The sequence below is a fragment of the Rattus norvegicus genome, chromosome 9, assembly GCF_036323735.1.
Source record: "Rattus norvegicus strain BN/NHsdMcwi chromosome 9, GRCr8, whole genome shotgun sequence".
Classification (NCBI taxonomy): Eukaryota; Metazoa; Chordata; class Mammalia; order Rodentia; family Muridae; genus Rattus; species Rattus norvegicus.
In genome coordinates, this window is record NC_086027.1 from 54,367,516 (window position 1) to 54,392,544 (window position 25,029).

General features: G+C 36.9%; 1 protein-coding gene and 1 non-coding gene across 16 annotated transcripts in view; one reads left to right on the forward strand and one right to left on the reverse strand.

Annotated features, from left to right (window-relative positions):
- Positions 1 to 23,543, forward strand: part of Gulp1 (GULP PTB domain containing engulfment adaptor 1) — a 276,236-nt gene extending 252,693 nt beyond the window's left edge. For all 15 annotated transcript variants that reach the window (XM_039083451.2, XM_063267053.1, XM_039083457.2 and 12 more), the window contains 3 exons: positions 5,598 to 5,736; positions 9,407 to 9,501; positions 21,672 to 23,543. In XM_039083451.2, coding sequence (XP_038939379.1) covers positions 5,598 to 5,736; positions 9,407 to 9,501; positions 21,672 to 21,743 — 306 coding nt within the window. In that variant the 3' untranslated portion in view covers positions 21,744 to 23,543. The remainder of the gene's footprint in view (positions 1 to 5,597; positions 5,737 to 9,406; positions 9,502 to 21,671) is intronic.
- On the reverse strand, positions 4,772 to 4,878 carry LOC120094972 (U6 spliceosomal RNA). The gene has a single exon (XR_005489638.1). It is a non-coding gene; the product is annotated as a U6 spliceosomal RNA (small nuclear RNA).
- Positions 23,544 to 25,029: the final 1,486 nt, after the last annotated feature.

The following is a 25,029-nucleotide window of genomic DNA, read 5'->3' on the forward strand; positions in this document are numbered from 1 at the left end:
TTGTTCTTCCTATAAAGTTGCAAACCCCTTCAGCCCCTTCAGTCCTTTCTCTAACTCCTCCATTGGGGACCCCATTCTCAGTCCAATGGTAGGTTGCGAGCATCCACCTATGTGTCAGGCTCTGGTACAGCCTCTCAGGAGACAGCTATATTATGCTCTTGTCAGCATGCACTTCTTGGCATCCACAATAGTGTCTGGGTTTGGTGACTGTATATGGAATAGATTCCTCAGGTATGGCAGTCTCTGGAGGGCCTTTCCTTCAGACTCTGCTTCACAATTTAACTCCATATTTCCTCCTATGAGTATTTTGCTCCCCATTCTCAGAAGGACTGGTATATCAACTCTTGGGTCTTCCTTCTTCTTGAGATTCATGTGGTCTGTGAATTGCATCTTGGGTATTCTGAGCTTTTGGATTAATATCTACTTATCAGTGAGTGCATACCATGTGTGGTTTTATTTTGTGATTGGGTTACCTCATTCAGGATATTTTCTAGTTCCACCCATTTGCATACAAATTTTATGAAGTAATTGTTTTTAATAGCTGAGTAGTACTCCATTGTGTAAATGTACCCCATTTTCTGTATCCATTCCTCTGTTGAAGAAAATTTGGGTTCTTTTCAGCTCCTGGAAATATGGCTGCTATAAACACAGTGGAGCATGTGTCTTTGTTATGTTGGAACATCTTTTGGGTATATGCCCAGGAGTGGTATAGCTGGGTTCTCAGGTAGTGCTATGTCCAACTTTCTCGGGAACTGTTAGACTGATTTCCAGAGTGGTTGTACCATCTTGCAATCCCACCAACAATGGAGGAGTGTTCCTCTTTCTCCACATCCTCACCAGCATCTGTTATCACCTGAGTTTATGATCTTAGGTATTCTGACTAGTGTGAGGTGGAATCTCAGGGTTGATTTGATTTGCATTTCCGTGATGACCTAGGATGTTGAACATTTCTGTAGATGGTGGCAGCCATTCATTGTTCCTCAGTTGAGAATTCTTTGTTTTGCTCTGTACCCCATTTTTAATAGGGTTATTTGATTCTCTGGAGTCTAACTTCTTGAGTTATTTGTGTACATTGTAAATTAGCACTCTATGGGATATAGGATTCGTAAAGTTCTTTTCCCAATCTGTTGGGAGCCTTTTTGTCCTATGGAAACTGCCCTTTGCCTTATAGAAATTTTGCAGTTATATGGAGTCCCATTTGTCTATTGTTGATCTTAGAGCATAAGCCATTGGTGTTTTGTTCAGTAAGTTTTTCCCTAGGCCCAAGTATTCAAGGCTCTTCCCCATTTCCTCTTCTATTAGTTTCGGTGTATCTGGTTTTATGTGGCTGTCTTTGATCCATTTTGTCCTTGGTGTAAGGTGATAAGAATGGATCGATTTGCTTTTTTTTTTTTTACTTGCTGACATCCAGTTGAACCAGCACCTATGTTGAAAATACTGTCTTTTTCCACTGACTGTTTTAGCTCCTGTGTCAAAGATCTAGTGACCAATATATGAGGGTTCATTTCTGGGTCTTCAGTACTATTCCATTGATCTTCCTACCTGTCTCTATACAAATACACTTTTGATCAAGATAGCTCTGTAATACAGTTTGAGGTTAGGAATAGTGATTCCCCCAGAAGTTTTATTAATGTTGAGAATAGTTTTTGCTATCCTGGGTTTTTTGTTATTCCTAATGAATTTGTAAGTTGCTTGCTCTAACTTTATGAAGAATTGAGTTGGAATTTTGATGGGGATTTGTATCTAATCTTTAGATTGCTTTTAGCAAGGTGGCCATTTGTACTTTATTAATCCTGAAAATCCATGAGCATGGGAGATCTTTCCATCTTCTGAGATCTTCTTCAATTTCTTTCTTCAAAGACTTAAAGTTCTTGTCATATAGATCTTTGACTTGCATGGTGAGAATCACACCAAGGTATTTTATATTATTTGTGACCATTGTCACAAATTAGGGTGTCATTTCCCTAATATCTTTCTCAGCCTGTTTAACCTTTGAGTTGACAAAGGCTACAAATTTCCCTGAGTTAATTTTATATCCAGCCACTTTGCTGAAGTTGTTTATCAGCTCTAAGAGTTCTCTGGTGGAATATGTGGGGTCACTTTAATATATTATCATATCATCTGCAAGTAGTGATAATTTGACTTCTTCCTTTCCAATTTGCATCCCTTTGACCACAATTTGTTGTCTAATTGCTCTGGCTAGAAATAAATGTCCTATATTGAATAGGTATGGAGATAGTGGTCAGTCTTGTCTAACTCCTGATTTTGGTGATTGCTTCAAGTTTCCATTTAGTTCGATGTTGGTTACTGGTTTGCTGTATATTGCTTTTACTATGTTTAAGTATGGGTCTTAAATTTCTGATCTCTCCAAGACTTTTAACATGAAGGCATGCTGAATTTTGTCAAATCCTTTCTCAGCCTCTATTTTTTCCTTGAGTTTTTTTTTAAATAGTGGATTACATTGATAGATTTCCTTATATTGAACCATCACTGCATCACTGGGATGAAGCCTACTTGATCATGGTGAGTGTTCATTTTGATGTGTTCTTGTATTTGGTTTGTGAGAATTTTATTGAGTATTTTAGCATCAATATTCATAAGGGAAACTGTTCTGAAGTTCTCTTTCTTTTTAAGGTCTTTGTGTGGCTTAGGTATAAGCATAATTGTGGCTTCAAAGAATGATTTGGGAAGTGTTCCTTCTGTTTCTATTTTGTGGGATAGTTTGAAGAGTATTGATATAGCTCTTCTTTGAAGGTCTGATAGAATTCTGCACTAAACTCATCTTGTTCTGGGTTCTTTTTGGTTGAGAGATTTTTAATGACTGCTTCTATTTCTTTAGGGATTATGATGGCTGTTTAGATGGTTTATCTAATCCTGATTTAACTTTGGCACTTGGTATCTGTCTAGAAATTTGTCCATTTCCTCCAGATTTTCCAGTTTTGTTTTGTTTTGTTTTTTGGGTTTTTTTTTTGTTGTTGTTTTTGTTTTTTTTTGTGTATAGGATTTTTTAGTAAAATCTGATAATTTTTTGCATTTTCTCAATTTCTGTTGTTATATATCCCTTTTCATTTCTTAATTTGGATACTGTCTCTGTGCAGTCTGGATAGTCTGGCTAAGGGTTTATTTATTTTCTCAATTTTCTCAGAGAACCAGTTCCTGGTTTTGTTGATTCTTTGTATAGTTCTTTTTGTTTCTACTTGGTTGATTTCAGCCCTGAGTATGATTATTTCCTGCTGTCTACTACTCTTTGGTGTATTTGCTTCTTTTTGTCTAGAGTTTTCAGGTGTGCTGTTAAACCGCTGATGTTTGCTCTCTCCAGTTTCTTTTTTGGAACCACTCAGAGCGATAACCTTTCTTCTTTGCACTCCTTTCATTGTATCCCTTACGTTTTGGCATGTTGTGTCAACATCTTGATTAAATTCTAAAAGTCTTTAACTTCTTTATTTCTTCCTTGTCTAAGTTATCAATGAGGAGACCCTTGTTCAGCTTCCATGTATGTGGGCTTTTCGTTGTTTTTGTTGTTATTGAAGACCAGCCTTAGACCATGGTGATCTGATAGGATGCATGGGATTATTACAGTTTTCTTGTATCTGTTAAGGTCTGTTTTGTGACCAATTATATATTCAGTATTGGAGAAAGTACCACGAAGTGCTAAGAAGATGGTGTATTCTTTTGTTTTAGGACGAAATGTTCTGTAGATATCTGTTAAATCCACTTGGTTCGTAACTTCCATTAGTTTCACTGTGTCTCTGTTTAGTTTTTGCTTCCCTGTTCTGTCCATGATGACAGTGGAGTGTTGATGTCTCCTACTATTAATGTGTGAGGTGCAATTTATACTTTGAGCTTTATTAAAGTTTCTTTCATGAATGTGGGTGCCCTTGCATTCAGAGCATTTTTGTTCAAAATTGAGAGTTCATCATGGTAGGTTTTCCCTTTGACAAACATGAACTGTCCTTCCTTGATAACTTATCCTTCTCCTAGATAACTTTTGGTGAAAGTCAATTTTCTTCGATATTAGAATGGCTATTGCAGTTTTTTTCTTGGAACCTTTTGCTTGGAATTTTTTCTTAATTTTTGTTATTTATTTTTTCCATCTTTATTAACTTGAGTATTTCTTATTTACATTTTGATTGTTATTCCCCTTCCCAGTTTCACGGCCAACATCCCACTAACCCCTCCCCCTCCTCTTCTGTATGGGTGTTCCCCTCCCCATCCTCCCCCCATTACCACCCTCCCCCCCCCAACAATCATGTTCACTGGGGGTTCAGTCTTGGAAGGACCAAGGGCTTCCCCTTCCACTGGTGATCTTACTAGAACATTCATTGCTACCTATGAGGTTGGAGTCCAGGGTCAGTTCATGTATAGTCTTTGGGTACTGGCTTAGTTCTGGAAGCTCTGGTTGGTTGGCATTGTTGTTCATATGGGGTCTCAAGCCCCTTCAAGCTCTTTCAGTCCTTTCTAAGATTCCTTCAACGGGGGTCCCGTTCTCAGTTCAGTGGTTTGCTGCTGGCATTCGCCTCTGTATTTGCTGTATTCTGGCTGTTTCTCTCAGGAGAGATCTACATCCGGTTCCTGTCGGCCTGCACTTCTTTGCTTCATCCATCTTGTCTAATTGGGTGGCTGTATATGTATGGGCCACATGTGGGGGAGGCTCTGAATGGGTGTTCCTTCTGCCTCTGTTCTAAACTTTGCCTCCCTATTCCCTGCCAAGGGTATTCTTGTTTCCCTTTTAAAAAAGGAGTGAAGCATTCGCATTTTGGTCATCCTTCTTAAAAATGTGGAACGCTTCAAGAATTTGCGTGTCATCCTTGCGCAGGGGCCATGCTAATCTTCTCTGTATCGTTCCAATTTTAGTATATGTGCTACCGAAGCGAGCACGCTTGGAATTTTTTTATTCCAGCCTTTTACTCTGACATAGTGTCTGTCACTACAGTTCGTTTCCTGTATGCAGCAAAATTCTGGGTCCTATTTACATATCCAGTCAGTCTATATCTTTTTATTGGGGAATTGAGTCTATTGATGTGAAGAGATATTAAGGAAAATTGACTGTTGCTTCCTATTACTTTTGTTGTTAGAGGTGGAATTATGTTTATGTGGCTAACTTCTTTTAGGTTTTTGAAAGAAGATTAATTTCTAGCTTTTTCTAGGGTATAGTTTCCATCCTTGTGTTGGAGTTTTCCATCTATTATCCTTTGTAGGGCTTGATTTCTGGAAATGCATCTCTTTTAAAAACCTTATCTGAAAACAATTTCAAGATATTTGTTTCTATTCAGATAGTTTCTTAGGTGTTAGTTATTTTCTGATAGGAATGGTAATTTTTTTATAATATACAAAAGCTCAGCATGTCTTGCTCACCCATCATCAACTCTATCTACATTATTCCTGTTATCTGCTGTTTTCTGTTGTTTTCTTTTAAGTGAATATTTTTATATTAGCTAAAATGATATGAAACTATAGTTAACTAATTTTGCTTTAATGAATAGAAAGTTATCTGACTTACCCCAGGGTTGTTTTTATGTGTTTTACATGTATATGGCATTCTCAGGGTAGGAGTATGCTTGCCTTGGTCATCACACTAATTCCTATCTTCATTACAGGCTGGTGGTGTGACAGTGACTTCTCCTTCCACTGACATCTTTGACATGATTCCATTTTCCCCAATATCACACCCGTCTCCAACCTCTGCTGGCAATGGCACACAGCTACCACCCATACCTAGCAGATCTTCAGAGATCAGTAAGCACTCTAAATATATTATTATGCTTACTATATTTGACTGTATTTTCAATCTTTCACATTTTGTAGAAATAAAATAACCAGCTTGCAGTTTAATTGCTGAAGTATTATGCTTTTATATAGGATTCAAATTTGATTAAATCTATATTGCTTTATAATTTAGAAAATATACTAAGCATATCCCTATTTGCAAGTTAAACCTTGAATGAAGCAATATTTTAGTATCCAGCTACTTGCCACATAAAATCATTCAGCTATGCATTTGTGTTTATTTAATATCTTAACTTTGCTAAAAATAACTGTTACTAATGGAATTATTTGTTATGTGTTTACTAGAGTAGTTTAGATAGCCTCATTATACATTCATATGTTGTTAGTGGAAGAATTTGTAAAGTGTGAAAATCCTATAATTTTCTGTGTGTAATATTATGTAAGGGTTTTGTCTTTGATGTACTAAATATCTAAAAACGTTTTTACAGATGTATCTTCTACATATCTTTAAAAAAACATTAAAATCTCTCTTTGGTATATAGAAAGCATTCAGAAGATATTCATTGTCTGGGTCTGACTGGGTGTCTTAGTCAGGATTTCTATTCCTGCACAAACATCATGGCAATGAAGCAAGTTGGGGATGAAAGGATTTATTCAGCTTACATTTCCACATTGCTGTTCATCACCAAAGGAAGTCAGGACAGGGTCTCATGCAGATCAGGAAGCAGGAGATGATGTAGAGGCCATGGAGGGATGTTACTTACTGGCTTGCTTTCCCTGACTGAGTAGCTTGCTTTGTTATAGAACATAGAACCACCACCAGCCCAGGGATGGCACCACCCACAATGGGCCGTCCCACCTTTGATCACTAATTGAGAAAATGCCTTACAGATGGATTTCGTGGAGGCATTTCCTCAAGGGAGGCTCCTCTCTGTGATGATTCCAGCTTAGGTCAAGTTGACACACAAAACCAGCCAGTACACTTGGCCCCTTGTCAACTTGACACCCAAGCACATTACTATTAAGCAGTAACCCTTACTTTCTATAAATGTCAGCACACTGGAATTTTTTAAAATATAAACTCAGAATGTGCATATATAATGAACAAGTTTTTTTTTCCTTTTGCACTCAAACCCCCATAGCACACAAAGCAAAAATTAGATATTCTGGTTTGCTTTTCATTGCTGTGATAAAACCATGACCAAAAGCACCTTGAGAAGGAAATGGATTATTTCAGAGGAAATCAGGACAGGAGCTTAAGGCAGGAACAAACTAGAGATCACATATGGAGGAACAGTGTTCACTCACATCCTGTCTCTTACTCTTAACAACCTAAATCCATTTATTCACAGTGGACTGGACCCTCTTCAATGAGTCACCAATGAGGAACATGCCACGGGCATGCCCATAGGCTAGAATGAAGGACAAAGTCCCACAGTTGAGAGTACTTCTTCCTAGATGTGTCAAGCCAAGAAGCTTCATGGATTGGAATGGGTCTAAACCCTGTGTTCAAGGAGATAAATAGATTAAAGAAAAACCTCATGCTAAATGCAATAAAAGGAGTGATGAACTCAGGGCAAAAACCCACCCAACTAAGCTTCCAACTTGTCAAAAGAAATGAAAGAAACACTTAGGGCCATGTGTGGTAGTTCATACCTTTAATCCTAGCACTGCAGAGACAAAGGCAGGCAGATAGAGGAGTTCAAGGCCAGCCTAGTCTACAGAGCAAGTTCCTAGATAGCCAAGCTTAGGCAGTAAAGGAAACTCTCTCTCTCTCCTCTCCCTCTCCCTCCCTCCTTCTCTCTCTCTGTCTCTCTCTGTCTCTCTGTCTCTGTCTCTCTCTCTCTCTCTCTCTCTCTCTCTCTCTCACACACACACACACACACACACACACACACACACACACACGAAAAACAACAAAACTGGTGAAGATGTCATTGAATAAGGGGGGTGTGTTCTGGCCCCAGCAAGTAACATTGTTTTGCCTTTAGAATCAAGGATAAAAGAAAGGAGTTTTTGATTCTTCCTCCAAGACTAAGGAAAGCTGCTGAGACTAGGCATGTGTCAGGAGTATTCCTTCATGGAGGGTTAGAGAAGCCATTGCACAGACTTGTGAAGGTAAAGCCTAAAAATCTTGGAGCCCCTAAGATATTGGAAATACCAGAATCTTTGACTATGAGCCAAGAAGAGATGTTAACAGTGAGTGGAACCAACTTAATAGCAAGACGTGTGTTGTAGTCAATAAACCTAAAAGCAGTTGGACATTTAAAGGACACTTTAATATTGGACATGGAGATGCTGAGTTCGATGTTTGCCTAATTGGTTTTTGGTCTTACTTTGGGACAGTAGTTTCTCACCAGGCTGTCTTTCCTCTCCTTTGGAATGCTAATGTATATCCTCTATCAATATATGTTGAAGGCATGTGATCTGCTTTCTTATTTTATCTTATAGGAGATTACAGTTAAGAGATTGAATGAATCTCAGAAGAGACTTTGGACTTTTAAACAGGGTTGAGACTGATAGAATCTATGGGGACTTTTGAAGTTAGACTGAATTCTGCATTATGTTGTACTTACAAGTTTTGGGGGGTCAAGGAGTAGAATGTGCTGGTTTGACCCCATTGAATGCTTGGCCTATAGCGAATGACACTGTTAAAGTGTGAGATCTTGTTGGAGGAAATGTGTCACTGTGGGGGCAGACTTTGAAGTCTCCTATGCTCAAGCTATCTCCATTTTGGCACAGTCACTTTCTGCTGGCTACAGATCAAGATTTAGCACAACTACTTCTCCAGGACCACGTCTGCTCTCATACCACCATTCTTCCCACCATGATAATAATAGATTAAACCTCTGAAGTATAAGCCAGCCCTAAGTAATGGGTTTTCTTTCATAACAGTTGTCTTGGTCATGGTGTCTCTTCACAGCAATAAAAGCCTAACTAAGATGTAATAGTAGCTTTTCTTCTGGGGTGAGGGGGTTTAGGTAGTAACTACTGGACACCCCTGATAAACTTCTAGGGTAGATATTACTATTTGATATTGGGTTTTATATTTGTCAACCTATGGTGCCTGGGAGGAACTTTATCCTCTGTGTTGCATAATTACAATAATTAAACTTGTTTCTATGAATACAGAAACATATACATGAAGCTTATAAAATAATAGGCTTCAACATGACTTTTTCATGCATCATGATGGTTAGTTATCCTCAAACCTTCTTCTCTGTCCTACTCTCCCACTCTTCTCCCTCCCTAAACTTCCTTCTGCATTTTCTCTTTCTTGTCACCTATGTTCACCACTATTCCCCTCCCTTAAGATCTTTCTTCACTTTCCTCACCAATAACCCATTTCTAGTTTCCTAGTTGCTCCAGATACTCCAAGTTAAAAATACAAATATAAATATTTGACCCCAATATTCACATATGGATAAGAGTATACAACACTTGTTTATAGCAATCCCATCCTAAATGTGACTGAACCCATCTTGCCCAAGAATTTTTAATATCTTAGTTGGCTTAAGAATATGCAGCACAAATTATAAGTATCTGTAACTCATTTGATCCTGTAAATGCTTATATTAATATAATAATTAAATTCATACTTTTAAGTTATACTTTTGGTTTTGTTCTGTCTGAACTAATGTTTCATCCTATTTCTTACCAAGTATTTTCTTCCTTACAGAACGGGACCTTTTTGGAGCTGAACCTTTTGACCCATTTAACTGTGGAGCAGGGGACTTTCCTCCTGATATTCAGTCCAAATTGGATGAGATGCAGGTGACTATTTTAACAGATTGTTTACTTCTTTTAATCTGGAACAACAACAACACCAACAGCAAAATGTAACAAAACTCTATCCTTCATTGCTATAAAGGCTTGCTTAAAAGAGTTAGACTAAAAATAACTACACTTACTCCTTAAAACACACATGCTAAGGACTGTGTCTATCTTTCTTTCTTTGAATGAATAAATATAAAATGGAAAGTAGATGGTTATTTTTAATACAAATGATAGGATTATATGTTTTTTTTCTTTTTTTCTGTTTTTTTTTCGGAGCTGGGGACCGAACCCAGGGTCTTGCGCTTGGTAGGCAAGTGCTCTACCACTGAGCTAAATCCCCAACTCCCAGGATTATATGTTTTTAAATTACCGAACTTAAAAGCCATTGAAATGAAACTGTAATACTTTTGTTTCAGTCATAATAGTTCTGAATTTCAAAATTGTGAAGGGGTTAGATGAGGGAAAATCTTTGTAAGACTAACATACTTTTTTTTTTGAGAAGAAGCATTATAACTGTGGTCATGACTCCTTTAATTTCGAGAAAGCAAACACCAGTGGTAACTTCTTTAGGAGGTTGGTCAAGCTTCTTTCTCTAGATTTTTCTGTAAATTGAAAGTGGTTTTTAAAGCTTTATAGATTTTACCATTGATGGAAAGATTATCATACTTAGATTGGAATAATGACTTCTCTTTATATTTGCCCTCCATGCTTGACTAAAACAATTATGTCTAACTTTACACCACAAATACTCATAACTGATAAAATACAGAACAGCACGAATTACTTGGAACTGACTGAGAAGAGATAGTTGAGACTTTAGTTTGAGGAGATTCAGTTTTTTCTGCTTGTTGTCCTTATTAACCCACTCCTTCCTTGAGCTTCACCAGGCCTGCATACCTACCCCCAAACTAGAGGACAAACTGTGATCTAAAGCTGGTGAGCAGACTCCTTTACCTGAGACAATATCAATACCCTTCCACTTAATAAATGACATGCTGCCGCCTTTTCTAATTATTATGTGCCTTTTTCTTCTAGATTTAGTAATATGATTCATTTAAAAGGTTGAATTATTTAAAACATGCCTTGAGGTTTTCAAAGAATATATCAAAATTTCTCAAATTCAATCACTTATTATTTATTTCCCCAAATTTTTATTTTATTTCATTTAAATTTACTAAAATGATTATATTTTTAAAGTATTATGAAAATAATCATTGGTGACTGAGCCATATCATTTTTATTTGATTAGCAATCATTACAACATCAACAAAATTCACATAAAATATTTAATTAAAATAAGATGTATAAACAGAGGGGTAAAACAAAAACCACCCAATTAACCACTGTCAGTCTCAACATGCAGTATGTCTAATAGGAAATAGGAATAATTTCTCACCTGTATAGTTCAGTGACTGTGAAACCTGCACTTCAAAGTGACTGGTTAATGAGACATAATACTGTGTCTTCTCTGAGTTATTTTCTTTTGTTGTCATCTGTGCTCATTTGAATGAAATATCTGGGACAATGCATGTAAACCATGGGCTTGGGGGCTGGAAGGAGTAGCTGCTCTCAGGCTGATGCAGATTATGAAGATTTTCCATGAAGGCTTTTGTTTTTAATAGTAAACTTAAGACTCGAACAGCTTTTAAAAGATGAGACTTCACCTGTAGACTTTTGTGGTCACTAAGTTCAAGAAATGTGGTACAAGAGTGATGTAGAAGTGGGGTAATCAGGGAATGTTAGAGTAGGGTCCAATGCCTTTGATTCTCAGGTTTCTAATCCATTTCTTATGTCTTTTTTATCTTTCTGCTTTCACGGCGGGTAGCGCCAGAGATGGTCGGTATCTTGTTTCATAATTTAAAGAGCTAACAAACTTTTTAAAAGCTAAAATATTTGTATTTACATGTTTTACTTAACTATTCAAACAAGTTTCATGTAGTTATATGTGATTAAATATATATATATATATATATGTATATGTGTGTGTTTAAAGAGGTTTCAAAGCTCAGATCTCAATTATATCTCAAGCTTAATATCTCAGTTATTGTCAATATTTCACTGTTCACTTCATTGTGTGTTTGTGTTAGTTCAAGACTTACAAGGTCACTTTAAGTATAGTAAAATAGTATTTCTTTCATTTATAGTCTCCAATGATCCTAATTAATTATATATATATGCATACATATATATATATATACTCTATCCTTGCAAATTGTATAAAATATCAATATAGTATAATAAGCTAAGTAAATAATGTCATATAGTACATAACATTAGTGGTAGGCTTTGCTAAATATTTAGTTTTCTTTTTTATTATAGATGATTAAAACTAAGAGTTTCAGTATTGACTTTAAAATTCTAGGAATATCTCGTGCATGTAAGAATTAAAGCAAAAACATTAAGTCATATTTTATTTCAAATAGTTGAGCCATTTAATATATTTTAACATCAATCAAATAGTTTTTTGATGTGACATAATTTATGTTTTTCAACTTTTATTATTTATTTACATTCCAGTCATTTGCCTCCCTTCAGTCTCCTCCTCTGACAGTTTCCCATCCTATTTCTCCTTCTCTTTGCCACCAAGAGGGTGTTCCCCACACACCCTAGGCCTCCCGTTTCTCTGTGGCCTCAAATCTTTCAAGGATTAAGTACATCTTTTCCCACTAAGAACTGACCAGGAAGACCTCTGCTATATTTTTGCCAGGGGTCTCAGACAGTCCTGTGTATACTCCTGGTTGGTGGCTCAGTCTCTGGGAGCTCCCTGGGTCTGGTTAGTTGAGACTGCTGGGGTCACTTCCCTCAGCTTCTTCAATCCTTCCCCTAAATCAACCGTAAGGATCTCCATATCTTCAGTGATTTCGTGTTAGTATCTGCTTCTGTCTTAGGATGTAACATAATTTAAACTGCAAACTATGTGTCTTTGTCAGACAAAGGAACAAACTAGAAGTTATAGCCGTGAGTATATTTTATGAATTGCAATAATGAAAGAGAAGTTGAGGAAAACTCAGGTGGCAAAGTTGTTGCCATGCAAACATGAGAACCTTAGTCTCAGATCCCACATAAAAATACAGGGTAACCCCATCACTAGAAAGAGAGACACAGATGTTTCCTGGGGCACATTGTCTAGGCAATATAGCCTAACAGGAAAGTTTCAAGCCAATGACATGGAAGATATTCCTAAAAAATAACAGCCAATCTTGATCTCTGGCATCATTATATAAGCCATATACATGCATAAGTATGCCTAAACTTGCACATACATTTTAACACATGAGTATACAAATCACCTGAACACATGTGCAAAGATGCACACATGCATAAAATATCGTAATATGTTTTCAAACAATGGCGAGTCTAAAAAGGATGAAAGAATTGTACACAAATATCAAGTCAATTGTTTAAAAATTTGGGAACCTATGTATAAATGAAATATAAGCAGTACCTCCAGGCCAGTGCCTCAAGGAGGTTTGGGGCATTCCTGGGGAATGATATTCAAAATTGGTCTCTAGCTTCCAATGCATCTACATATGTGTGCATGCAAACCTATACATACACAAGCACCTACATGCAAGTGTATAATTAAAAGAGTAGACAAATGATTGGGAGGCCAAACACTTATTACATGAATAATAAGCACTGACTCAGAGAAAGAGTCACAATCATCAAACACATGTGTAAATGTATTTTATTTAATCAAAATAGACAAATAACTTTTTAAAACTAAGTGCCAATTTTAATTAACAGACAATTTTTAAATAAATAGTATGAGTGAATTTGTTAAGAAGCATGAAGTCTAAATGCTTTCTAGATCAAGGTTAGATTATAATTTAGCATCTCCACAGTAAGTCATACTAATTTGAAACTAAACTTGATACTTGATATTTTCCTTTTCTAGATATTTTTATTGGATATTTTCTCTATTTACATTTCCAACATTATCTACTTTCGCAGTTTCCCCTCCAGAAACCACTTATCTCATCCCCCCTCCCTCTCCTTCTATGAGGATGCTCCCCCAGCAACCCACCCACTCCCTCCAGCCTCCCTGCCCTAGTATTCCCCTACACTGGGACATCAGGGCTTCATAGGACTAAGAGCCTCTCCTCCCATTGATGCCCAACAAGGCCACTTTCTACTACATATGCAGCTGGAGGCATGGGTCGCTCCATGTGAACACTTAGGTTGGTGGTTTAGTCCTTGGGAGCTATGAGGGTGGGGTGGTCTGATTGGTTGATATTGTTGTTTTTTTTTATGGGGTTGCCAAATCCCTTTAGATCCTTCAGTCCTTTATTCCATTGTGGACCCCATTCTCTGTCAAAATGTTGGCTCCAATCATCAGGCACTGTATTTGTCAAGGTCTTACAGAGGCTCTCAGGAGATAGCTATATCAGGCTACTGTCAGCATGCACTTCTTGGCATCTACAATAGCGTCTGGTTTGGGTGACTGTATATGGGATAGATCCCCAGGTGGAACAGTCACTAGATAGCCTTTCATTCAGTCTCTCACCCACACTTTGTTTCTTTATATCCTCCTCTGAGTATTATTCCCCCTTCTAAGAAGGACTGAAGCGTCCAAACTTTGATCTTCCTTCTTCTTCAGTTTCATGTGATGTGTAATTGTATCTTGGGTATTCTGAGCTTTTGGGCTAATATTCACTTATCAATGAGTGCATATCATGTGTGTTATTTTGTGATTGGGTTACATCACTCAGGAAGATATTTTCTAGTTCCATCCATTTGCCTAAGAATTTCATGAAGTAACTGTTTTCGATAGCTGAGTAGTACTCTATTGGGTAGATGTACCACATTTTCTGTATCCATTCCTCTGCGGAAGGGCATCTGGGTTCTTTCCAGCTTCTGGCTATTGTAAATAAGGCTGCTATGAACATAGTGGAGCATGTGTCTTTGTTATATGTTGGGGCATCTTTTGGGTATATGTTCATGGGTCATTGTTATATTTGGAACATCCCTTGTGTTTGTGCCCAGGAGTGGTATAGCTAGGTCCTAAGGTAGGACAATGTTCAATTTTCTGAGGAGCCAATAGACTATTTTCAGAGTGGTTGTATCAGCTTGCAATCCCACCAGGAATGGAGGAGTGTTCCTCTTTCTCCACATTCTCACCAGCATCTATTGTCACCTGAGATTTTGATCTTAGTAATTCTGACTGGTGTGAGGTGGATTCTCAGGGTTATTTTGATTTGCATTTCCCTGATGACTAAGGATGTTGAAATTTTCTTTGGATGCTTCTTGACCATTTGATATTCCTCATTTGAGAATTCTTTGTTTAGCTCTGTATGCCATTTAATAGGGTTATTTGACTCTCTGGAATCTACCTTCTTGAGCTTTTTGAATGTATTGGAAATTAGCCCTCTATTGGATGTAGGATTGGTAAAGATCTTTTTTCAATCTGTTGATTGATTTTTGTCCTATTGACAGTGTCCTTTGTCTTACAGAAGCTTTGCAATTTTATGATGTACCACTTCTGTTGTTGACCTTAGATCATAAACCACTGGTGTTTTATTTATGAAATGTTTCCCTGTGTCCAAGTGTTCGAAGCTCTTCCTCATTTTCTCTTCTATTAGTTTCAGTGCATGGGGTTTTATGTGGAAATCCTTGATCCACTTGGTCTTGAGCTTTGTACAAGGTGATAAGAATAGATTGATTTACATTCTTCTACATGTTGATCACCAGTTGAACAAGCGCCATATTTTGAAATGCTGTCTTTTGTTCCACTGGATAGTCAAAAATCAAGTGACCATAGGAGTGCATGCTCATTTCTGGGTCTCTAATCCCATTCCATTGATCTGCCTGCCTGGCTCTAAACCAATACAATACAGTTTTTATCACCATTGCTCTGTAATACAGCTTGAGCTATTACATCCCTACATGGTGATTCCCACAGAAGTTCATTTATTGTTGAGAATAGTTTTCTTTATCCTGGGTTTTTTTGTTATTCCAAATGAATTTGCAAATTACTCATTCTAACTCTATGAAGAATTGAATTGGAAATTTGATGGGGATTGCATTAAATCTGTGGATTGCTTTAGGCAAGATGGCCATTTTTACTATATTAATCCCGCCAATCCATGAGCATGGGAGGTCTTTCAATCTTCTGAGATCTTCTTTGATTTCTATCTTCAGAGACTTGAAGTTCTTGTCATACAGATCTTTTATTTGTTTCGTTAGGGTTACACCAAATTTTTTTATATTTTTGTGACTATTTAAAGGGTGTCATTTCCCTAATTTCTTTCTCAGCCTGTCTATCCTTTGAGTAAATGAGGCTAATGATTTGTTTGAGTTAATTTTATGCCCAGTCACTTTGCTGAAGTTGTTTATCAGACTTAGTAGTTCTCTAGTGGAACTTTTGGAGGCACTTAAGGATACTGTCATATCATTTGCAAATAGTAATAATCTTGATTTTTTTTCCCTTTCCAATTGTATCCCTTTGGCATCTTTTTGTTGTTTAATTGCTCTGGCTAGAACTTTGAGTCCTATATTGAATAGATAAGGAATGTTGGCAGCCTTGTCTAGTCCCTGATTTTAGTGGGATTGCTTTAAGTTTCTCTCCATTTAGTTTTATGTTGGCTACTGGTTTGCTCTATATTGCTTTTACTATGTTTAGGTATGGGACTTGAATTCCTGATCTTTCCAAGATGTTTACCATGAGGTGGTATTGAAGTTTGTCAAATGATTTCTCAGCATCTAATAAGATGGTCACCTGGTTTTTTTTCTTTGAGTTTGTTTATATAGTGGATTACGTTGATGGATTTATGTATATTAAACCATCCCTGCATCCCAGGATGAAGCCTACTTGATCATGATGGATGATTGTTTTGATGTGTTCCTGAATTCAGGTCGGGAGAATTTTATTGAGTATATTTGCATTGATATTCATAAGGTAATTTTTTCTGATGTTCTCTTTCTTTTGCTTTTTGTGTGGTTTAAGTATAAGCATAACTGTAGCTTCATAGAATGAATTGGATAGTGTTCCTTCTGTTTCTATTTTTTGGAATACTTTGAAACTTTGAAGAGTATTGATATTAAATCTTTTTTTTTTGCAGGTCTGATAGAATTCTGCACTAAACCCATCTGGTCCTGGGCTTTTTTTGGTTCGGTGACTGTTAAAAACTGCATTTATTTCTTTAGGGGTTTTGGTACTGTTTAGATGGTTTATCTGATCCTTATTTAACTTTGGTACCTTCTATCTGTCTAGAAAATTGTCCATTTCATCCAGATTTTCCCGTTGTTTTGAGCATTGGGCTTTGTATTAGGATCTGATGATTTTTTGAATTTCCTGTTTCTGTTGTTATGTGTCCCTTTTCATTTCTGATTTTGTTAATTTTGATACCCTCCTCGTGCCCTCTGGTTAGTCTGACTAAAGGTTTATCTATCTATTTGGTTTTTTCAAAGATCCAGTTCCTGGTTTTGTTGACTCTTTATATAGTTCTTTTTGTTTCTACTTGGTTGATTTCGTCTCTGAATTTGATTATTTCCAGTCTTCTACTCCTCTTGGGTGTATTTTGTTCCTTCCTTCCTTCCTTTCTTCCTTCCTTCCTTCCTTCCTTCCTTTCTTTCCTTTCCTTTTCTTTTTTTTGTTCTAGAGCTTTCAGTTGTGTTGTCAAGATACTAGTGCATGCTCTCTCCAGTTTCTTTTTGGAGGCAATCAGAGCTATGAATTTTTCTCAAAGCACTGCTATCATTGTTTCCCATAATTTTTGGTATGAAATGTCAACATTTTCATTAAATTCTAAAGTCTTTAACTTCTTCACTTCTTCCTCGACCAAGTTATCATTGAGTAGAGCATTGTTCAGCTTCCCCATGCATGTGGGCTTTTTGTTGTTTTTGTTGATATTGAAGACTGGCCTTAGTCCATCATGATCATGATAGGATGCATGGGATTATTACAATATTCTTGTATCTGTTGAGGCCTGTTTTGTGACCAATTAAATGTTCAATATTGGAGAAGGTGCCCTGAGGTGATGAGAAGAAGGTATATTCTTTGGTTTTAGGATAAAATGTTCTGTAGATATCTGTTAAATCCACTTGGTTCATAAATTCAGTTAGTTCCACTGTCTCTGTTTAGTTTCTGTTTCCATGATCTGTCCACTGAAGAGAGTTGGGTGTTGAAGTATGTGATTATTATTGTATGAGGTGCAATGTGTGCTTTGAGCTTTAGTAAATGTTCTTTTGTGAATGTGGTGGCCCTTGCATTTGTAACATAGATGATCAGAATTGAGAATTCATCTTGGTGAATTTTTCCTTTGATGAGTATGAAGTATCCTTCTTATCATTTTGGATAAATTTGGTTGAAAGTTGATATTATTTGATATTAGAATATTTATTCCAACTTGTTTCTTGGAGCCATTTGCTTTGAAATTTTTTTCCAGCCTTTCACTATGAGATAGTGACTTTTTATCACTGAGGTGTGTTTTCTGTGTGCAACAAAATGCTGGGTCCTGTTTACTTATCTAGTCAGCCTATGTCTTTTTATTGGGGAAATGAGTACATTGATAAGTGATCTTTAGGTAAAGTGATTGTTGCTTCCTGTCAATTAGAACTAATTCCTGTGTTAGAGGTGTAATTATTTTTGTGTGGCTATCTCCTTTTGAGTTTGTTGAAAGAACATTACTTTCTTACATTTTCTAGGGTCTAGTTTCCCTCCTTGTGCTGGAGCTTTCCATCTATTATCCTTCAAAGGGCTGGCTTTGTGGAACAATATTGTGTAAATCTGTTTTTATGGAATATCTTTTTTTTCAACTACATTGAGAATTTTCCTGTGTGTATCACCCTGGGTTGCCATTTGTGTTCTCTTAGGATTTGTATGACATCTGCCTAGGATCTTTTGGTTTTCAAAGTCTCTGGTGAAAAGTCTGGTGTTATTCTGATAGGTCTGCCTTTATATGTTGCTAGACCTTCTTACCTTACTGCTTTTAATATTCATTCTTTGATTTGTGCATTTGATGTTTTGATTATTATGTGACAGAAGTAATTTCTTTTCTGGTCCAGTTATTTGGAGTTTTGTAAGCTTCCATTATGTTCATGGCATCTCTTTCTTTAGATTAGGGAAGTTTTCTTCTATAATTTTGTTAAAGATATTTACTGGCCCTTTAAGTTGTCAATCTTTGCTCTCTTCTATACCTATTTTCTTAGGTTTGGTCTTTTCATTGTGTCCCTGATTTCCTCGATTTTTTGGGTTAGGAGCTTTTTGCATTTTGCATTTTCTTTGTTGTGTCAATGTTTTCTATGGTGTCTTCTGCACCTGAGCTTCTCTCTTCTATCTCTTGAATCTATGACTCCTGCTCTCTTTCCTAGGTTTTATATCTCCAGGGTTGTCTCCCTTTGTGATTTCATTATTGTTTCTATTTCCATTTTTAAATCCTGGATGTTTTTTGTTCAAGTCCTTCACCAGTTTAGTTGTGTTTTCCTTTAATTCTTTAAGGGGTTTTTGTATTTCCTCTTTAATGGCTTCTACCTGTTTACCTGTGTCCTTCTGTATTTCTTTAAAGGAGTTATTGATGTCCTTCTTAAAGTCCTCTATCATCATAATTAGATGTGATTTTAAATCCGAATCTTGCTTTTCTGGTGTGATCGTGTATCTAGTATTTGCTGTGGTGGGAGAACTGGGCTCTGATGATGCCAAGTATCTTTGGTTTCTGTTTCTCATGTTCTTGCACTTGCCTCTCACCATCTGGTTATGTCTGGTTCTACCTGCCCCTGTTGCCTCTGACTGGAGCCTGTCCCTCCTGTGATCCTGGTTGTGTCACAACTCCTAAGAGTCTAGCTGTCTCTGTGATCCTGGGATGCTGGAATCCTGTGATCATGAGATTCTGGGTGTGTCAGAACTCCAGGGAGCAAGCTGATTTTGGGATCCTGAAATTCTGGTGTGACCAAGATCCTGAGATTCTGTTCTGTCAGATTCCCTGGGAGTCATGCTTTCTCAAGGTGTTGCAGGAGTGGGTGGGGAACCAAAGCCCTGGTTTTGCTCCGTGCACAGGTGCAAGTTAGAAGTGACCTGTGCCTCTTGCTGGGTGGGTATATGTGTTTTCCTGGTTCCTCTTGGGGTCCTAGTTACACTGGGTGTTGGGAAAGGTGTTGTAGCTTCAACTGTGATCTTGAGTGTGTCAGTGTTGCAGTACTCCTGGTTGTATCCCATCTCCTGAGAGTTGAGATTCCTCTGTGATCCAGTGATCCTGTGATCCTGGGTGTTTCTGAGCACCCGGGAGTAGGGCTTCCTTAGGAGGTTGTAAAATCGTATGCAGACCCAGCACCTCAGTTTGCTCAAGGTCCAGGTTCAGACCAGAAGGAACCTGAGTCACCGGCTTGGTGGGGGTTCCTTTGTCCCTGGATCCTAGGGCACCCAGTTACTCTGGGTGTCGGGGCAGATCTGTCTCCAGATAGAAAACAGATGTTTGAAAAAATAGTATTATTTTTAGTATTCACTTTGAAAACTATTTAATTACTATTCACAAATACACATAGCAATAGTTCTTATTATACTACAGACTTTTAAAATGATTAATAACTACTGTGATCATTACCCAGTTGAATATGATTTGCATCTAAGTCATAGGAAGAAGTTTATAAATCTTTTCCGTACTAATACTGCTATATAGTCTGTGTGTAATAATCATAATGAGGGTCTCTGAACATTGACTATAGATGTGATTTCTTTTGTACATGATGATGCTTGCATTACATAACTATATATGTATTAAATGCTGGTGGTAAATGAAAGTAATGAAGTACTTTCACAATGACTCCCAAAGAAACCTACAATGTGACCTGTATTCCACTGATTAGCACAGATCTGTGTTTCTTTGTAAGCCAGTGAGCATTGATTTAGAGGCAAGATGAAGTTGGAGAGCGACTGGAGTCTCAGAGACAGTTTATAATTTAATTTTTCTTTGCAAAGTAGAAAAAAGTCAGGTGTAATGCCACATTCCTTTAATCTCAGAATTCAAAAGGCAGAGGTAGGTCAATCTCTGAGTTCAACGTCACCCTAGTCTACAAAGTGAGTTCCAGAACAGCCAGGTTTATTCAGAGAAACCTTGCTTCAAAGAAACCAAACCAAACCAAACAACCACCCCCTCCCCAGCCAAGTAACAAAAATGAAAGAAGGGATAAAGGAAGAATAAAATGAGAGAAAGGTAAGGAGAGAGAGAATTATTCACTTAACATTCAATAATTAAATTTCATCTTACTTTCAAAAGAATGCTAGGGGATCAGAAGTCAAAGACAAAACTATATATATAGATTCCTAGGATGGATAGATAGATAGATAGATAGATAGATAGATAGATAGATAGATAGATAAACAATTATAAAAAAGAGGCCATGAATTTACAAGAGAGCAAGGAGGTGGTCTATAAAGATTTTATAAGGAGAAAATGGATGGGAAAATGGTGTAATTACAATTATAATTTCAAAACTAAAAATAATAGGAAAAATGATTGTGAAGGAACAGCAGCAGCAGAACTGATGGGCAGCTCTCAGAATGTATACTGGTCCATGGTGTTACATCCTGTTTGGAGTATAGCACTCTCTTGGCAAAAGTATTTTACCCTGGATGTGGACTGTTGTAGCCAGAAGGAAAACACGAATGTTATCAGGCTTCTGTGAACTCTCACTCATAGAGGTTCTACACAAGTAACTTAGTGAAAACTATTTACTCGTTCATTGGACCTGAATTCAGTTTCCAGCACTGACAAAAATGGCTCATCTACAAATCAAAAACAGATCTACAACTTCAGGACATGCAGTACCATCTTTGGGTCTTCTGGTTACAAACTTAGATGCATACACACAGGCACACACACACACAGACACACACACACACAAATTTTAAAAACTAGTAATTAATTATAGTAACTTGAAATATTGAAAACGTGTACTACAAAAGAAATGGATATCTTAAAACTGTGTCATGTCTTAAAATGGTATTTTCTTATGCATGTTCATCTCATATACTTTAGACAAAAAAAATGTTTCGTAGTATAAAAGAACTCACATAATTTTATCTGTATAAAATTTTGATAAGTCAAAATTTGCATTTACTATAAACCCAAATATTATAACTTTGTTTATAGTCTCTTTTGCTTATTGATATGATAATATGATTTCCTTTGTCATTATTATTTACACTATAACAATTTTATTCTACTTTACAGGAGGGGTTCAAAATGGGACTAACTCTTGAAGGAACAGTATTTTGTCTCGACCCATTAGACAGCAGGTGCTGACATCACAAATGAGTGATCCTGACATACTTATTTTGTTTATATACATATATATCATTCATTATTTTAAGACAGCTATTATACTTGTGCCAATATATTTTTGAATATATAAATGTTTTTAGATTTGTTGAAGTAACATTCTCCTCAATTTCACTGTTGATTTATCTTTTATTTTAAACAGGACTCAGTATAATGTATATTGGACTTTTATGTTTCCTTCTTTGTTATTGGTAAATTTGTAATTGAAAGGCAAGTTTCATAAATGTCTGCCTTATTTGCATTTTAAATTATCATTACCTTGACATTTAAGCTCATCCTCAGGATATTAGTTCATTATCATTGTCCCAAAACGCCATACCTAGATATCTTCCAAAGACCTGAAGAGACAGGCCAATATACATGCTCTATTTTGACACCAATAAACAGGCTACCAGTTTTTAGCTGTATGCTATTTGTGATTAAAAAGTTTGCCTCATTATGAAAGTCTAAATTTTAGCTATTACGCTACCAGCTTACTAAATTCTATCTGGTAAAATAAGAAAATAGGTTTTAGTAGTAATCACATAAACATATTTAGAATATTGGTAAATATAAAATAATATCAGTCATTCAAGTTATATTATGCAAATGTTTAATTTGTCTCAAAAGTAACAATTGAAAAATTGCTTCCTTGGAAAACTTAAAAATTCATTTCTAATATGCACTCTGGGTTAGCCTCTGCTCCAGTATTTTAAGAAATGAAGTTTTTGCTTTCTGCAGATGTAATGCCTATTGCCTGTGCTTATGTAACCAATATTCTGCAGTTATCATGTGACGTGGCATTACTCTCACCCATCTTATGCATCAATGCCACATTAGTTTTTATATCTTAAAATTTTGGTGGGGTATTTTACTTAAATTTAAGAAAATTCAACAATTTTAATTTTTATTTGCTTTAAGTCAGAATTTCATTTTTCCACACAAAACAAAACTCATCATCTTCGTCTTGACTATGAGCAATAAAACTTTCCAGAACTCATTCTGATGTACTAATGAACCTGTCCTTTGAACGTATATGCTTCCAAAATATTTCCCCACGATGTAAAATACTACCAGTGCAGAAAAAAAATGACTGTCGAAAGTTCTAATTTGGTTTATCACAAAGAAGGAAAATAAAGTAATGAAAATCTGGGCTTAGTTTGTGAGAATTTTACCAAAACTAAGTAGATATGTTTACTGCCGGAGACTTATGGAAGTGTTACAGGTACCTTTTCAGTAGAAGCAGAACAGAAATCAATGGGCTTACACAACTTTCTGTTTGAATGATTATGCTCTATGACATACATGAGCCTTCCTGCTGACGTTCTGTTACACCTGCTAAGTTAAACCTTAATTAGCAGGTACTGTGTGTTTCATCAGAAACTCTTTGAAGTTCTTGATTCTCAACTAGTACTTTGGAATTTGTATAATGAGGATGTTTAGAGGCCATCTATATGGCTTTTTTAACAGATAGAATTTGTATTTTTCTTGTACTTTTAAAGGCTTTATGTAATAGATATGTATTTAGCAAACATTTAGTATCAATTGTAACACGATAGAATACTAAGATGATATTTGCACATTTACTGTATGTTACTTACCTGTTTTTAATGGTGATCTGTTCTGCTACTGGCATGATCAAATAATACATAAAATTGGTCATTAATATGAACATTTACTTCACCAGTGAATTTTTAATGAAGACATGATTGGAAATTTAATTTCTATGTAAACTCAACGATATGTTTGATTTTGCTGAAAATAAAGGATTTTAAATAAATTAAACTGCATGATTTGCTCATTTAACAATCTATAAATATATTCTAAAGCTAAATGGTTAATATTTCATTCCCTAGTTGGAGCTGGAAGGATAGAGAGGGAAAGTTTAACTTGGGTCTTATTTTCCTCAGCCCACACACATCTCAGTTTTGTGAGTAAATCTCACCCAGTTGTGCAAATATGGAGACGGTGCTGATGATGGCAAAGACAATAGTTTGGTTTCTTTTAGCAGAAGCATCTGATGCAATAGTTGTACAAAGATCACTTTTCAAAATTGATTGTTCCTAATTCAACCAGAGGGGTCAGCAGCTTTTGTTCATTGGTTGAGTGCACATATCTGCATCTGACTCTTTCAGATGCTTGTTGGGTTTTTTGGAGGGCAGCCATTATAGGTCCATTTTTGTGGCTGCCCCATATCCTCAGCAATGGTGTCAGGTCTTTAGGCCTCCCCTTGAGCTGGATCCCATTTTGGGCCTGTCACTGGATCTTTTTTCCTCAGGCTCATCTCCATTTCCATCCCTGTATTTCTTTCAGACAGGAAGAATTATGGGTTAGAGTTTTGACTGTGGGATAGAAACCCCATCCCTCATTTGATGCCCTGTCTTTCTGCTGGAGATGGGCTCAACAAGTTCCCTCTCCTTACTGTAGGGCATTTCATCTTGGGTCCTCCACCTTGAGTCCTGAGATTATCTCATTTCTCAGGTCTCTGTTACATTCTGGAGGGTCCTACCAACCTCCTTCCTCCCGAGGTCACCAGTTTTCATTCTTTCTGCTGTTCCTCAGGGCTTCAGTCCTTTTCTGCCGCCCAATACCAGATCACGATCCCCTCTCCCCCCAATCCCATTCCCTTTACCTCCCCTTTTCCTCCCTCCCTCCTTCCCTACTTTTGGTTGCTTTGGTCTCCCTCCTCCTTCCAAGGGTGATTGAGGTGTTCTCACTTGGGCCCTTCAACTTGTTGACCTTTTTAAGTTCTGTGGACTGTATCTTGGTGATTCTGTCCTTTTTTTGGGGGGGGGGGACTAATATCCAGTTATTAGTGAGAACATACCATGCATGTCCTTTGGGGTCTGAGTTACCTCATTCAGAGTGATATTTACTAGTTCCATCCATTTGCCTGCAAAACTCAGGATGTCCTCCTCATTCTTAATCGCTGAGTAGTATTCCATTGTGTAAATGAACCACATTGTCTGTATCTGTTCTTCTGTTTGGGACATCTGGGTAGTTTCCAGCTTTTGACTTTCACAAATAAGGCTGCTATGAACATAGTGAAACACGTGCCCCTGTGGCACGATGAGGCATCTTTTGAGTATATTCCCAAGAGTGGTATTTCTGGGTCTTTAGGTAGGTCTATTTCTGTTTTTCTGAAGAATCTCCTAATTTATGTCCACAGTGGTTATATTAGTTTGCAATCCCATCAGCACTGGAGGAGTGTCCCTCTTTCTCTACATCCTCTCTAACACGTGTTGTCACTTGAGGTTTTGATCTTAGCCAT